This window comes from Haliaeetus albicilla, chromosome 19 (genome assembly GCF_947461875.1).
Source record: "Haliaeetus albicilla chromosome 19, bHalAlb1.1, whole genome shotgun sequence".
NCBI classification, from domain to species: Eukaryota; Metazoa; Chordata; class Aves; order Accipitriformes; family Accipitridae; genus Haliaeetus; species Haliaeetus albicilla.
Window position 1 is genome coordinate 23,228,700 of NC_091501.1, and position 15,121 is coordinate 23,243,820.

Sequence of the window (15,121 nt, forward strand, 5' to 3'; positions counted from 1 at the left end):
TCTTATGATGATGACAGGGAGGGGGGGAAGTCTAAGGAAGACATTGTCATTCACACCAATGATCTCTTTAGACTGTCCTAGTAATGGATGTTCATCCAAGGAAAAGCACTTTCATATTTCAGCACACATGAAGGCATCACTGGTAGATGTTCACAATCTTTTTAGTCCAGATCACTTGCATAATAAATTTGATTTATGTAAAATTAAAACTAAAGCTTGTTTAAGTCATCTAACATTACAAGTTTAGGGATGTTAAAAGACAAAAGCCACTGTACAAGTACATAGGAATTCAGTTATCTAAGGTATTCTAAAGCAACATAAAACTAAAGTAGTTAAAAAAAAAAGAACTCATAAGGTATATTATGGAAATATATTTGCCAGATAGATCGATATAATGCTTTTGTTTGCTCCTATTGAGCAAGAACAGCAGTAGTGCTTCAGAGGATTACCTGCAAAACTAAATTTTGAAATATGGCCTTAGATTTTTAAGCCCTTAAACTAGGACCAAACAACCAAATGCTGCCATTGCAATGGCAAGATATCACATTTTGTGGGTAACTGTAGCAGAATATAGCATCATTTATTCTTGTTCATTATTCAATTCAAATCCAACCCATCTAAATACTCCTACATTGGTAAGTGGAATTGTGTGAAGCCAGATGTCCCTTGAACCACGGTATTGAAAATTTTACTTGAGAATATTTATTCTACTGCATGATAAGTCATTGCTAAAACAAATGAGCTGACAAACATAAAGAAACCCAGCTGTAAAGTTGGATGCTAGCCCATTGAAATGGGGCATCACCCAGCTTGTCAGTGGAACAACTTCCAGCTTGACTTACTGCTCTAACTTTGATAAAATACTACCTGCCCTGTAGAAAATCTAAAATGTCTGTGCATATCACTGTAATATTTATTGGGTTTAGTTGTCCTATGGTAGAATCAAGTAGTTGCAGTCATGGACTAGGACACTTTAGCCACTATAACCCTTTCTCCAAATAAATGTTCTTAAAGAATGGATTTTTTTCCCCTTTGGGCACTGTTCTCTTTTTTTTTTTTTTTTTTTATCTGATAATGTGTAACAGTGGGAACACTTGGCTGTGAGGGTACTCTTTAGGGGAGCGTGTTTATGGAAATTCTTCTCTGTCAATATTTAAGAATGAGTGTACTTTGGATGGATTACAGATTTGTAGCTCTCTCAAAAAGAAATACAATAAACACTGCAAAATCCTTTAATTTGATCTAAAATAGCTGGTTTGCAAATCATAACATTATGGCCTCAAGAAAAAATATCCTACAAATTAGCAAGGTTAGAAGTCAACAGTTTCCTCCAACTAAGATAAGGTGTTTTTCTTCTAAGCAAGATGAGAATCATGAGACACTGCACCTTGAACTAGTCATTGGTCCAAGGTTACATATTGCACATTATGTACAATGACCCCAGGAAGCTTAGAAGTTTAAAAGAAGATCACTGATGCACGAAAGGGGCATTTTGTAGATTCATCCTATTACAGCTAGTCAGAGGTCACAGATTTTACATCTATGATTGAATGGGCAAGTAGCTGTCAGAGTTGAATGCTAAATCAAACTTACAGTACTTCTATCAATTCCATGGATAGAACTACTGCAAATGTCATTAATTTCCCTGTCTTTCCCTTACCTGAGATAGATAAATGAATGTAAGGTAAGAATGTTTCTAGCATGCCAGATCTCAAAAGTCTCTATCAGTCTCTCCCATTTTAATAAGGATGCCTCATAAATAGCCCAGGAAACTCTCTTCCAGGTAATATCAGATCGGATTTTTGTTTATGAAATCATATTTTCTCAGCACTGGCTATTTTTAATATTTCTGGAATTTTCATCTCCTTGGAGTTTTCTTCCTTTCAGCCTCTGGAACCCGTGGCTTACAGGCAACCTGGCTTACTAGGTAAAAGCTATGGGACTCTACATAACTTTCCAAGGTACACTTCCTAAAACATCTTAAAGCACATATATCAGAGGCAAGCTAACAAAAGCTTTATAATATCCAGAATTATCTGGTTCCAGAAGGTGTACATTTTGACCAACCCCTGTCTTTCCAAACCTTTCTGAAGTTTTCAAGTCAAACCATGTTCCAAGTTAGAGCATTGGCCCCTCACTAACGTCGAGAAATACAGATACTTTAGCTAATCTGAACTAAAAATCTCTTTCACCATAAATATTTGTTCAGTCTTTATTAATTTGTTTCAGCCATACCATTGCCTCTTTTAATTGTTTCCCACAAATGTCCCAATGACTGGATTTACAGCCAGGAATGTTAATGAAAACAACTTCTTTGAAGCAAACACGAATGCTGAATTTGTAGTCAAAAGCTTTTATACTTGAGGCTTGAGTTTCACAGCAGCATAATCCAATTTAAGCCTGGGCTCCCATACTCTCAGACTCAATTCCACCTTGCACTAGCCACACATTTCCATTTCTGTCCTCACACTGATACCAGTGCACATGCAGCTGCACGGTATGACCAGGATAAAAACCCCTACCCCTCATGCCCCTGGCTGCCATTCAGCTGTATCAGCTGTCCGAACTGTTCACCACTCAGTTGTATGATTGCCAGAATGCACGTAAGAGGAAGAACAAGATCGCATGGCTGGGATGGTAGCACCACAGTAGTGTGCAGTTAGATTGGCTTAAGCTGCTATGCAGCTGCAATCTATAAATGAAGTTGCACGCTACAGATGAGCTGATTTAATGGCTCACCATTGCTAAAAGGGTCTTCCTAACCCACACATTCTTCTCTTCCCCTGCCCAATGCCCTGATTATGCTATGTGAAAACTTAAGCAAATAACTGGTCCCCTCCACCACAAACACTGTCCACTTTATTTCTGGAATTACTTCTCCACAGGTTTAATCAGTAGGTTCAGGTGATGGACGAGACGCTATAATGAGTAGCATGCAAGTAAGGAGGGAATCTCTACCTAGTGGTATCAGTAAACTGTTGAGGCATTTCATGCAGCTTCACCCTGTGAGTCTAGATCTTCCAAACAAAGACTTTGGAGAATAACATGGCCAATATATTACAAAAAAAAAAAGAAAAGAAAAGAAAAGAAAAACAAAACCTGGTGTCTTAATTTTATAAACTGAGGTAAATAAATCCACAGATAATCACCTCAGCAAAAAACCCATGAATTTTAGAAAAGAGAGAATCACATCCCCCATTAAAGTGAGAGAAGAGTTTTGATTTTCATTTAGAAACTGTGCCACATAGTTTAGGTGCCTGAATTTACATTTTGGATGTATTTGTTCTGTTAGGTCTAAGGAGGCTGGTCACCCACCTTCTATGGAAGAGCCAACGGTATCTGGACGTCTAACTTCCAGACTCCTTTAAAAATCTCAGCTCAAGATGTCTGCCTTAATGCACTCATATTTGAAAATGCTGTGGTAGGTATACGTTCAGAGATGGTGTGAATTTCATTATTGTGTAATGAACTATTACTGGGCAAGCCACAGATCGGAAGCTTTTCACACAAAGCTACTCATAAAAACGGCAAAAACTTTCTACACTGCCTAAAAGAAATGTAATCTTGCAGTAGAAGTAGCAGAGTAGGATGGAAGCTGGAAAATGAGATCTTAAGAGTCAGTGGTGTTTTACTGATTTGAAGTCAAGATCCAGAATCAAAAAAGTGCTTATGTTTTCCAAGGGTTAGAATTATTTCTATAGCTCTGACCCAGAGATGTGTGGATGAATCTAGAAGAAAACCACACACTTATGTGCTCTTGGAAAGTAATGAATAAAGCAAGCCCATTAGCAACTTGTATCAATAAAACGTTGTCTCACACCACATAATCACATATTTGATGTAAGTATCATGTGGGAGAGTTTTTGTAGGCATGAGTTTGCAACAACATTGAACTACTCATAAGTGTCCATATGCACGTGAAAATGAAGGAAATCAAACAAAAAAAGAAGCATAAAGCAAAAATAAAGAATAGGAAACAATTCTGCTGAAATGAGAGTTCTGAAACTCTGTATTAATTTTAAACAATTGGCAATTTTGGCTGTCATTAAACAGTATCACGAAGTCTTGTTCTTAAATTTTAAAAGCCTTTCCCAAGTTCAGAAGTACTTTTAGAAATAAATTCCACTGTGTTTAGTACTTCACGCAGATTGACAGAGGAGCTACTTCTCATCTTAATTTAATCTTGATTACTCTTGCTGTATCAATGACACTTCATGGGAAAAATCACAGAATAAATAACTATGACAAAGAAAATACTTTGCAGAAGAATAAATGACATTTAGATCCCTTTATTATAGTTCATTAAAATAAGAGTTTCTTAACACATTTCCACATTATTTACATATGCAGTTGGGGTTTAAAAAAATGGCAGCCTCCATTCATACACATGAGTAAATGCAAAATGCATTTTAAATTTAAAAGAAAAAAATCTCATTAAAAACAAAGTTCTTTCCCCACACTAGAGAATACATAACGATGTGGTGCCAAGGTGTCTGGAACAACTGCGTGAACTAGGACCAGATTCTGATCTCCTTGTTAACACGAAGAGCAGGTTAATCTTGGAGGCTGTCAGCATACCTGCTTTACCTAATACTGAATCAGCCCAAGACATCTTCGGTGCACAGAAAAACTGATTTTGTTAGGTGCAACAGAGGAGGACAGAGGGGAGGAAAAATGGGGCTGAGAAAAAAACAATAGTGTCTGAGAGACCTTTGTATGAGAGAGCTGAGAGAGGGAGTAATGTGACTTTGAGGGACCTGAAAAATGCCGACAGGGTTTGTGAGACTCTGGGAGAGGAGAAGGTCCTCTCCACCTCCTCATACCCATCTCCCTCAGAACATACACTCCCTTGCACTACAAGATCCCCTACACTCACTCCATATCTTGCCTGTTCTGCAAGAAGCACATTGCTGGCAAACCTTGCTTACCCACCTGGATCTCCTGGGTCACTGGGAAGGAGGAGAGGAAGAAGGAAAGCCCTAGAGATGGTCCCAGTTCCTAGAGGGGCAGTGCTGGATAAAGATACGGGATGTGGTAGGTCAAGGCAGAGAACTATTGGAAAGCAGGATTTTCTTCCCTGTTGCTCCTTTCCTCTACCAGTAGCTCCTATTTTCCATCGTCCATGCTATGACCATGCCCTGGGCAGCAACAACCAGAGTAGAGACCTGTACTGCACAGGCTGGAAGAGCCCATTCCAGCTCCTTGTCTGTAGCTCTCCAAGCAACTGCCCACCTCTGCGCTTACACCAGAGAATGTGAAGATGTGAGTCTCCTCTCCGAACTCAGGGGACTGCAGGAGGAAAGAACTCCTGCCACCCCGGTCACCCAGCCCTTGCGTGGCCCATCACAACATCCTGAGGAATCAGGCCTACCTATAAGGAATCAAGCAGCTTAGAGGCTTGTAGACAATTCAGTCCTGGAAAAGACAGAGGAGGTCATTATAATGGAAAAGGAATAAAAGAAAGGAAATGAAAGTGTGTTGATATGTCTGGTAGAAGACAAATGGAAGAGGAAAATTAACTAGAGCCCCAGCATATTGTGGCACATCTCTGGATCAACAGCCTTGGAATGAAAAAAATTTAATCATATATCTTTACCAACCTCTGGCAAGCAAAGGATTTATCACCTGCTTTGTTTTTTATAGTTTACAAATTAAAACATGTTTAAAGTGTGCCTTCATGTGTAATTTTTTAACAGAGCAACAGCTAGTACTAAATAGTTTCCCCTGAGGCCTGAGGGATAACATCCATTTTTCAACATTCCTTCTCCAACCGTCCTAATAAAACCCCCATCCCCCTAAACATAGCACTTAAATCTAATGTTGAAAGGACTTGTTCAGAAGATCAGGGCTATCCTAGGATCGTTAAATAATTAGTGTTAACAGGAGTTTAATGAGGGTGACAGAAGATTCACTGGAAGGAGTGATGAAACCCAAGGAAAGGTAGTAAAAAAAACCCACAGAGAGATCAAAAATATTTGGAAACATGGGCCCAACAGGAAAATCAGAGTAGGCATGGGAAAAATGTGAGATAATGCATCTCATTGGCACAAGAAACCTGAGGATGTAGTGAGGATGAGAGATCTGAGACAACACAAAATATTGTAGCTACACATTCCCCTTTTACCATTACTGACCATTTTTTCCCAAGAGGACTAAGCTGTGAATACACAGTCATTTTATTAGAGTCTGCTTTTCACTCGTCAATTTTTTTAGGCAAACAAAAACATCTTATGCTGCCTGTTTTAGTAGACACTATTAGAACTTCAGGAAAAGGAGTCTGCTCCTATAATTTGCAAGGGGGAAGACAAAGTGAAAACATCAAATTAATCAGATCACAACAAATTTTGAAAATGTAGTAGAGAAGATAGATTGATTTAAACCATGACTGAGTTAGGAAAGAATGGGATGTATCTGTAAACATATTTAATGTCACCAAGTCTGCTTGCTATTTAATTCTGTCTTGCCCAATCTACCTTCCTTACTACTTTATCTTAATTCAGTGATAATCCCCAGGGTATCTTCAAGTCATCCCTTAAGGGTTCAATAATTTTTTCTTAAAGTCATCAAATAGCAAAAGGGGGAACAAGACTTTGGGAATTAGAGTTTGCAAAAAAAGTTTGCAAACATTTTACACAGCACAGGTTCTTAACTTAAATTTGTAACTTACCAAGCATGTTTCTAATGAAGACAGACATCTAAGTTCCTCCCTGTTGTACTGAAACAGTATAACAGCATGACTATTTGAACAATAAGAAGACCTCCACTTGTTGGCATTTCAGTTAGTGTGGACTCTCTGTCCATTTATTCTTTTGAGTTCTGCTCCAAATTCTAAGATTTCTTCTTTTATAATTGCATTTCTATTTCAGTTTACATAGGATTGTTGGTAAAATGAGGTAAAACCTCTTCCACCCAGAAAACCTAAAGCAGGAACATCTTGGGTCCTAGAAATACAATTTCTGAAGATTAATGGGAAGCCAATAGTTTCTACTCCCCACATCATTAATTACAGTCCCTCGGTATTTCTTCACCAGTTCCTTCACAATTAGAAGAGTGTGTGGATTCTGCCACTTCTACCCCTGCTTCATTGATCACTATATCCCTTATCATAAAACCTGAAAAACAAACAAATGCACAACCTGTTTGTTTGGGTTACACTAACACATATCTGTGGCATGACACGTTGAGTGCTTATTCACGGTATTTCCAAGTTTTTCATGGTTCTGGTCTGGGTTTGTTTCTTTTCTTTCCCCCTCCCCTTTAGTTATCAGTTGCTCAATTGCTTTTCAACACTATTATCTATGTTACAGTTAGTACCCAATGCTACCTATTATTTTTGTGGATTTCAGATGTACAAACACAAATCCTCTAAGCCTGTACGGCTGCCAGCTGCAAATATGCATGCAAGCCTTAGGGAGTCTGCTTTCTCAGACTGCCGTTGCCAAGATATTTACAAATAAATGGACTAAATTAATCTCTCGTGTGACTCTTTTGAAGCAAAAGATTTGGCCCAGTGTGTTTAAAGAGAGTAATTTTACTGAAAATTTTATAGTCAAGAGTCCACAAAAATTACACTGAAAGCATTTATTTCAATATAATATTCACAAGGTACTTCTCAGCTCTTCAATTTTTATGGTTGTTTTCCTCCCTGTTTTGGTTCTCTAACTTCACTTTCTAAAGAAATTGATAATAATAAACAACTTAACCCCATCTAGTCTTAAAACTGTTAAACCTTCTAAACTTCATCCTTGTCCCTTTCCTTCTTGCTGTGTTAAATGATCCTGTGCATTCCACTTCTAGTTCCTTCTGGCCTAACCTGATCAGATGCAATTTTCCATTTTCCAATACTTGTAAAGACTTCACCGCCACTGAAACATGGTACCAAGATCTGTCTTACAGACAAATTTATCTTCATCTTTATGAATCTAATGGATAAAAGGTGAACAAAACCTGATCTAACTTTTGAATTTTTGCTGAAGTACCAAGAGCTGACAGAAGATGATACAGCGCATGGCTTTTTGCTTAAGATGTCAGGTCAAGAGACATGTCCATTTTGAGCATTATTCTTCAAGAAACAGCTGGATCAACTAGAAAATGTCCAGAAGGGAACAAGAATAAACAGACATCTAGAAAATGATTTAACAACAAAGACTGAAAGAGCAGAGGCTAGTTCATCTTTAAAAAAAAAAAAAAGAAAGAAAGAAAAAAAAGGGTGACAGAGAGATATGATATTATGTTGAATTTTGCTGAAAAGAGGACAGAGGTAATCTCTTTATCTTTGAAAGAAAGAACAAGAAAAAAAAAGAACGTTTAGCAAGGAGATTTCAGTTAGACACTAGGAAAAACTTATTAGCAGTATGGATAAATAAGCAGTAGAATAGATTGCCTAGGGAGGAAGTGAAATCTCCACTGCTGGATTTATTTAAGAACAAATTAGACAAACATCTTTTCATAATGATTTAAGTAGACTTGATCCTACCGTGCACAAGGGATGGCCCCTCAAGGTCCATTCCAGCCTTATTTTTATGATTCTACGTTCCTAATTCTTCAACTTGTGCTGCGATGTGTCTGGCACTTCTTCACTTGTCATAAACAAAGGATTCTTGCTGATCCCACAGTTCCTGTCCACAAACTTTTACCACTTCAGAGCTCTTCATCACAGGACCTCACAAACCTAGATTCTTTCACAGCATTTTGCAAATACTAAGCGAAACCTTAGGATTTTGTACTGCAAGTGATGAACTTGAAATTCAGTAAAATCTGGTGGGTTCATGAAGTATGCTGCAGAGCCAAGAGTTTGCTCTCCAGCCTCTCAGTTTGTACTGAAATTAGTACAAAATTGCTGTTGTTCCAGGGAGCAGTATGACATTCCACATAGGACAAGCAGTAATTTCTGATGTGCTGATGCACTTGGTCTGCATCACAACTTACAAACTGTGAGTACTGGGTTATACTGTGAGCATCACCCATGTCATAACTGGATAGAGAGTAGTGAAAAAGCTGAGAAACCAGAGGCAAAATAGGGGAGGTTGTAGTCAAGTCATCAGCGAAGGAATACTTGGGAGGTCTCCCTTACACTAAAGACATTGCTAAAGGCTGCATTTTGGGATAGTGATGGAAGAAGAGGAATACTGGAGTCTGCTGTCTGTTCTCAGGGTTATTTTTGCATTTTATCCAATGATTCTTAACTGAGGAATAGAAAAAAGTGGAACAATATTATCACGATGCTACACCATGAAGTTCATGATGTCAGCTTGCTTTTCTTCTACATTATTTGCACTCTACATCGTGTTTGAGCAGAGCTTGAGTAGCAGGGCTGGAGGCTTGTATGTGGTCTGTTGTTTAAAGAACTGTGCTGGAACATGAAGAAACGGATTTAAATCCTCCCATCGAACCAAGGTAGGCCTAAAACTCACCTTCCAGGAACCTGACCACATTTTATTATGTCATCGAAGAGAGCAAGGCACACTGAATTGCTCCATACAGGTACTCGGCTCACCATTAACAATAAAAGAGAATCTAATTGCTGCAGTTCTGAATTAATTACTGAATACAACCCTGTACTAGAACCACATCAGTAACGGAAGGTACAAAGTCTACCTGTTCTTAGTATGATATTTACAGCTAGTAATCTAGCTGCACTCTTTTTAGCCAGAGTTAGAAATTAATCGTCTGGTGACAGTCTCAGTAATTTAAACAGACCATAGGCCATGATATGTGAAACAATGCCTAGGAACACAACTGAAAACAAACTTAGGGACATTGTAAATACTAATAAACAAGTATGTCTCACTTTTCTGTCAACTTGGGTACAGCTAGGAGCCACATGGGCAACTGCAAAACACTTAAAAATTGTTCTCAAGAAACTAACCCCATATGTTGTCTGCAACAACTCTGTGGGTGAGTGCCTAGAGCTCAGGATGTACCTAAGGCATCGTAGATGCAGCACAGAGCTGCATGCAAATATTATTTATGTTACCCTGACATGTTACGGTCATCGTCACAGAGACTTTTTGTTATACATAATGAAGTAACATCTATATGACAAGGTATTTATTCTGTATCATTCTGTTACTGCACTCTGTACAATGGCATAAGGGCATTCTCAGCAAAAAAAAATGATCTGCTGTTATCTCATAATTAATGTTGAAAAGGACTATTAAATGTTGACCAGTAAGATATAAGTGATGATTTCTGTCATGATACACTGATACTCAAAACTGTATCAGCTACAGTCATTTAGAAAAACATAGCTATGAACTGCATTGGGCTGGAGAGCACTCATGAGAAATCTAAATATCAAGACATATCTTCAGATATAAAATAATTTATCCAGTAAATGAGCACAGGGAGAGGAAACTTACTTCTTCTTCCTCCAGTCCAGTTAGATCCCAGAAGTAACTCAATCTCATCTGCAAACGCTTCCATTGTTCAAGGAACATAGTAGCTTTAAAAAAAATAACAATTTAAACATTATAAATCCAATGCACTATGGTGAATGTTTGTGTTACTTATAAGCTCCAACTGATATTTGAATCCCATTATGCTAGGCCCTTTATAAATAAGCACTACGAAAGACCCCCAGGCCCAATTTTAAAGAAAGAACACAAACAAAACATGGAAACAATAAATACTGTCTTTTTACAAGCTACAACATGGATTGCCCAAAGGCACTGGTAAATTCTTGTCAAGAGACTGGAACTGAACCCATATCTGCTGATATCCACCCCAAGAACATCATCTCTCTTAATTTACCATGAGTCATTCTAGAATTCTTGAGTACAAGACAACTAATGAAACAAAATGTAGCTCTAAATATTAACATATAACACTCTAACTGGCCAAACAGATTTTGCTGTTTCAGTGTTTCTAATCAGTCAGAAACATGTGAAGAAGGTAGGTGTAGCCTGCTACTGAAATAAATCACTGATACCTTTATGTAAACTAAGACCCTCAGTAATTTGTAGAAAATAATGTTCTTTTGAAATATATTATAGTGGTATAGTTCAATGTTTTTGTCCTGCATAGACACAGTGATTTTGTTCTGAAGGACTGGCCAGAAGTTCAGTCTCCTGCTTTTCCTTTTTCATTAATATGAAGGAACAGATGTTGTACTGTTGTCTCATATTTACAGTCTCCTGACCTTCCTCTCATAACTGCTGTTTCCTCTAGCTAGCCCTTTGCCGAGCTGCTCATGATTTATAGACTTAAGGATTTATTAGAAATAGCACTTCTTCCTCTTGACTTGTGGACACCTATTTTCAGATTACTATGTCAATACTAAACCAGTATATACCAACTAAAACCACCCACTATACCAATAAAAGCTATACCTATAAGGCACTATTTTCCATTTTCTCATGCTTCACTTCACCTTTTCAGTTGGTGAAAAGGGGATTGTAAAAATATTGTTGGATCACAGCAGTATTTACATCAGTTTGAACATCTTGTAGATAGCTCCACAAGACACACTACAGTGGAGAATTAGATCCAGCTTCCTTTGAATGCATCTACACTTGGTGTAAGCTGTAACATAACACTGGGAAAAGTTAGACTACTATTAAAATAACCTGACTCTTACAAGACAGAATCTATTCCAACAGTTAGCTGCAAGTATTTTCTGCACAGGTATCCTCCTATAATGTATGAAATAAATATCACTTAAACCCAGGATTGGCAGTACACTGAAAGTAAATCCAGACATTAAGAAATTAAGTTGCTATCTCTGCTCCTTCCTTACAGAGAAGAGGACATATAAAAGCTATATTTAGCACGTTTTGAAAACTCAAGGGTATTTAGATATCCTAAATACAAAAACATTTGGTTATTTTATAGGGTGCTATTACTCGTTCCATTTTTTCCTGTTATTCAAAAAGTTAGTTCCACATTTAGCTCTGTAAGAACTTATTTGGCTAGATGCAGTAGCTGTTCTGAAATCAGCAAGTTTGCACTGACTTACACTAGCAGAAAAACAGTCCCATTATATTCAACTGTCCTTCTAATAAACACATCTGACAGCTGAAATTCCGTATCCCAAAACGCTAGTGACATTAAGCACAATTAGTCAGGCATTAATTTGTATTTTGTGAATATGGTCATTTGCAAACAGTATTGCTGGAATCACAAAGACACTTTATGAGGCATCAAGATCAGCTAGTGAAAGCATGATTCCTTTCAAGATAATAACCGTAGTAACTCATCTGCCTTTTACAAAATGGGGTAAGGCAAGTGGGATGAAAGACTTCTTGTGCCCAACACCATCATGAAATGCAGCCAGCTCAAATTACCATACTTTGCTCTTTTAAGTATACAATTTTAAGTCATAAGACATGCCAGTTTCCGCATCACTATGCTATATCTTATGAAAAAGCATTCAGGCAACATTTACTCAAGATACTGTGAGGCAAGCTGATTAGGTGTGTGAATGAGATCTGTCATTCAGCAGAATGAGCTCTAGATAGAACCAGCACAGTCTCCTTCCTAATAGTAAGGCAGCAAAATTTGGTGTAATCTAATACTTAATAGGCAAGCTGGGCAGAGTTAGTAAAGGGTACTTTGTTTCACTTTGCTGTTCTTTGTATATGACGGCTGTATTTTCTTGCACTGACAAGCTCAGTTATCGTGGTCCCAAGAACAGACTTTTCGAATCGGTGGGAAACATTTTTTGGAGGGGGGCTACAGCTCAGAAAGAATTTTTTTTATTCTTACATGCCTGTTTTTTAAAAGCAATGCATATGGAACTTTTGGTTCCTTTCTGTTCCTTTACAGATTCTACTAATTTATCATAGTGCAAGGACATATCAACATTTTGTTTTGCACATTGCATTGCTGATACTAAAATACAATTGTTTTGGGTGAGGCTCCAAGGAAACGATCATTTGCATGGATGCAAGTTTACAGGACAGATTCTCTGTCAGGAAAATACTATTTACCTATGAAAGAGTAAATGAACTGTCATTCATACACACGCTGTCTAAACAGTTACACTGAAACTTGGACAAGGCAATGTATTACAAAACTGTGACACCTTATCTGCCAGTCTACTCTGTAATTGGCAGCAGTCTGAAGTAGGAAAGTAAGTCATTGTGCGAGTCTATAAATTCATCATCTTTTGCCATTTCTCTCAGTCATAGTGCTTACATGTTCTCTAACTTCTGCTGAAGGGTTTCCAGGAACTGGTAAACAAAAAATTTCTTACCTCCATGATCTGTTCTGTCTGCAAGTTCCTTAAAAACCCTATGCTATCCATATCCCACATCAAGCGACCAATCAGTCATTTCTAAAACAAGCTGTAAAATTTGCAAAGGGTTGCAAAGTATAACACAATATATAACGTATATAATAGTATAACGCTATAATACAATAATGTATTTGCTCAATTTCATATTAAGAATGAAAATTTCATTTCGTGAACAATGAATAGGGAAATAAAAGATCATCTTACAGTAGCAATAACACCTTTTAACTTTCACAATAAACAAGATCTAGAGTGAATGAGGGCATAATACCAGCAATAATACATGCAAGCACAGTACACACACTTTTCAGGGCAGAGGTGAGGCCAGAAACAATAAGAATAGTACTACAATGCATTCATTAGTGTTTATGAAGTGTTTTGATATCCTCAGTGAGACAGGGTATATTTGCCATTAAAGAAAACCAAGCTTGTTTAAATGGAGTACTTTAGAACATATTATAATTAAAATGATAATAGTCCCGTTGTTCTTGGAATCCCATGAAGTTTTGATAAAATTATGTGACTAAGTTGTCCCACATGGAAGTGCACCCTGTGCTTAAATTAAACCCTTTCAGCTGCCTGCACCACACCAATCCCCAAATACATTCTGGCCTCAAATGCAGAAGGTATTAAAGGGACTTGCCATGTCAATAGAAAAGGAAGAAAAATGAAGAAAAACATGGCAAAGATTAGAAGTGCCATTAAACAAGGCAGTAGATGGAGAAAGGACACATTTTTCTTCCCTGAACTACCCAAATCCTCTCCATTTATTCCAAAGCTTGCTGTTGACAACGGAAAGCCTTGTAATATTGCTTTCTCCTGTGCAGGCACAGACAGCCCCTCGCTGGCCTTCTGGGGTTTGCCAGCTTCATAAAACCCCAGGTATCACATTCAATCTAATAGCACTTTATTATAAATAAGGCTACTCTATGTTCTACTACTGTACATCGCAGCTTTCATTTCTGTCAGGAGTCCAAAGATCAAACGACACTGTTAACATGCAAAGCAATACTCACCCCAGAGAGCCATAAAGATGGAGAAGAAGACCGTGGCGGGGTTGTCAAATAAGTGGCTAGCTCGAGCGGTTGCACAAGCAGAGCTGAGGTTCCAGTAATCGCAGAACTTGTCACACAGGGGGCACATGGTGAAGGCATTGCGTTGGTCGCACATTTCTTTACTGTGAATGACAAGCGCACAAAGAGTATTACGACTTAGAAAAGGGGTATGTACAGTAGTGATATCAAGCAGCACATCATAGATATTATGAGCTATTTGCAACATATGTGGCTTGCACTTGCAGAGAACAGAAGTTGTGTGTTTCTTCAAGGCACATTGCCATGAGCTGGAATATTAAAATACTTATAGGCACCTTACCAACAGGAGAGCAATGCAATACAGCAAACAATCTAATTGCCACACTGTATTAGTGAATTTGTCAAGACTGCATCACTGAAGACTGAGGTTAGCCACACTAAAAGAAATGAATTAAAATACAGTCAAAGTGGAATATGCCATCTCTGCAGTCAGTTACATGATTTGATACAGATCAGATTTAAATTCATGAAAAAGAATTCTGAAGTGGCCATGAAGGAAAGATTTCCAAGAAGGAAATTCTGTGTCCTTGACGAAACACACATTTTTAACATGAAGGCACAAAAATCCATGTCAAATACCATGCTACTTTATGTGTCGGGACTGGCCATGTATGTTTGCATAAAAGCCAGAACCAGCACCCAGGCGTGTTGGTTGGTCTATGTCACAGACAAAATAAATTTGCAACACCATTTGCAAGATATGCTAGGTTTTGGTATAAACTGACATACGTGTACTGAATTTAAAAGACTTACACCAACCAACAGTCTCATTCTTAGCAAGGATGTTATATTT

General features: G+C 37.9%; 1 protein-coding gene across 3 annotated transcripts in view; it reads right to left on the reverse strand.

Moving 5' to 3' along the window:
• ANO2 (anoctamin 2) overlaps positions 1-15,121 on the reverse strand; it is a 200,209-nt gene that overhangs the window by 105,704 nt on the left and 79,384 nt on the right. For all 3 annotated transcript variants that reach the window (XM_069806801.1, XM_069806799.1, XM_069806800.1), the window contains 2 exons: positions 14,251-14,411; positions 10,362-10,444 (listed from right to left, as the gene is read on the reverse strand). In XM_069806801.1, coding sequence (XP_069662902.1) covers positions 10,362-10,444; positions 14,251-14,411 — 244 coding nt within the window. The remainder of the gene's footprint in view (positions 1-10,361; positions 10,445-14,250; positions 14,412-15,121) is intronic.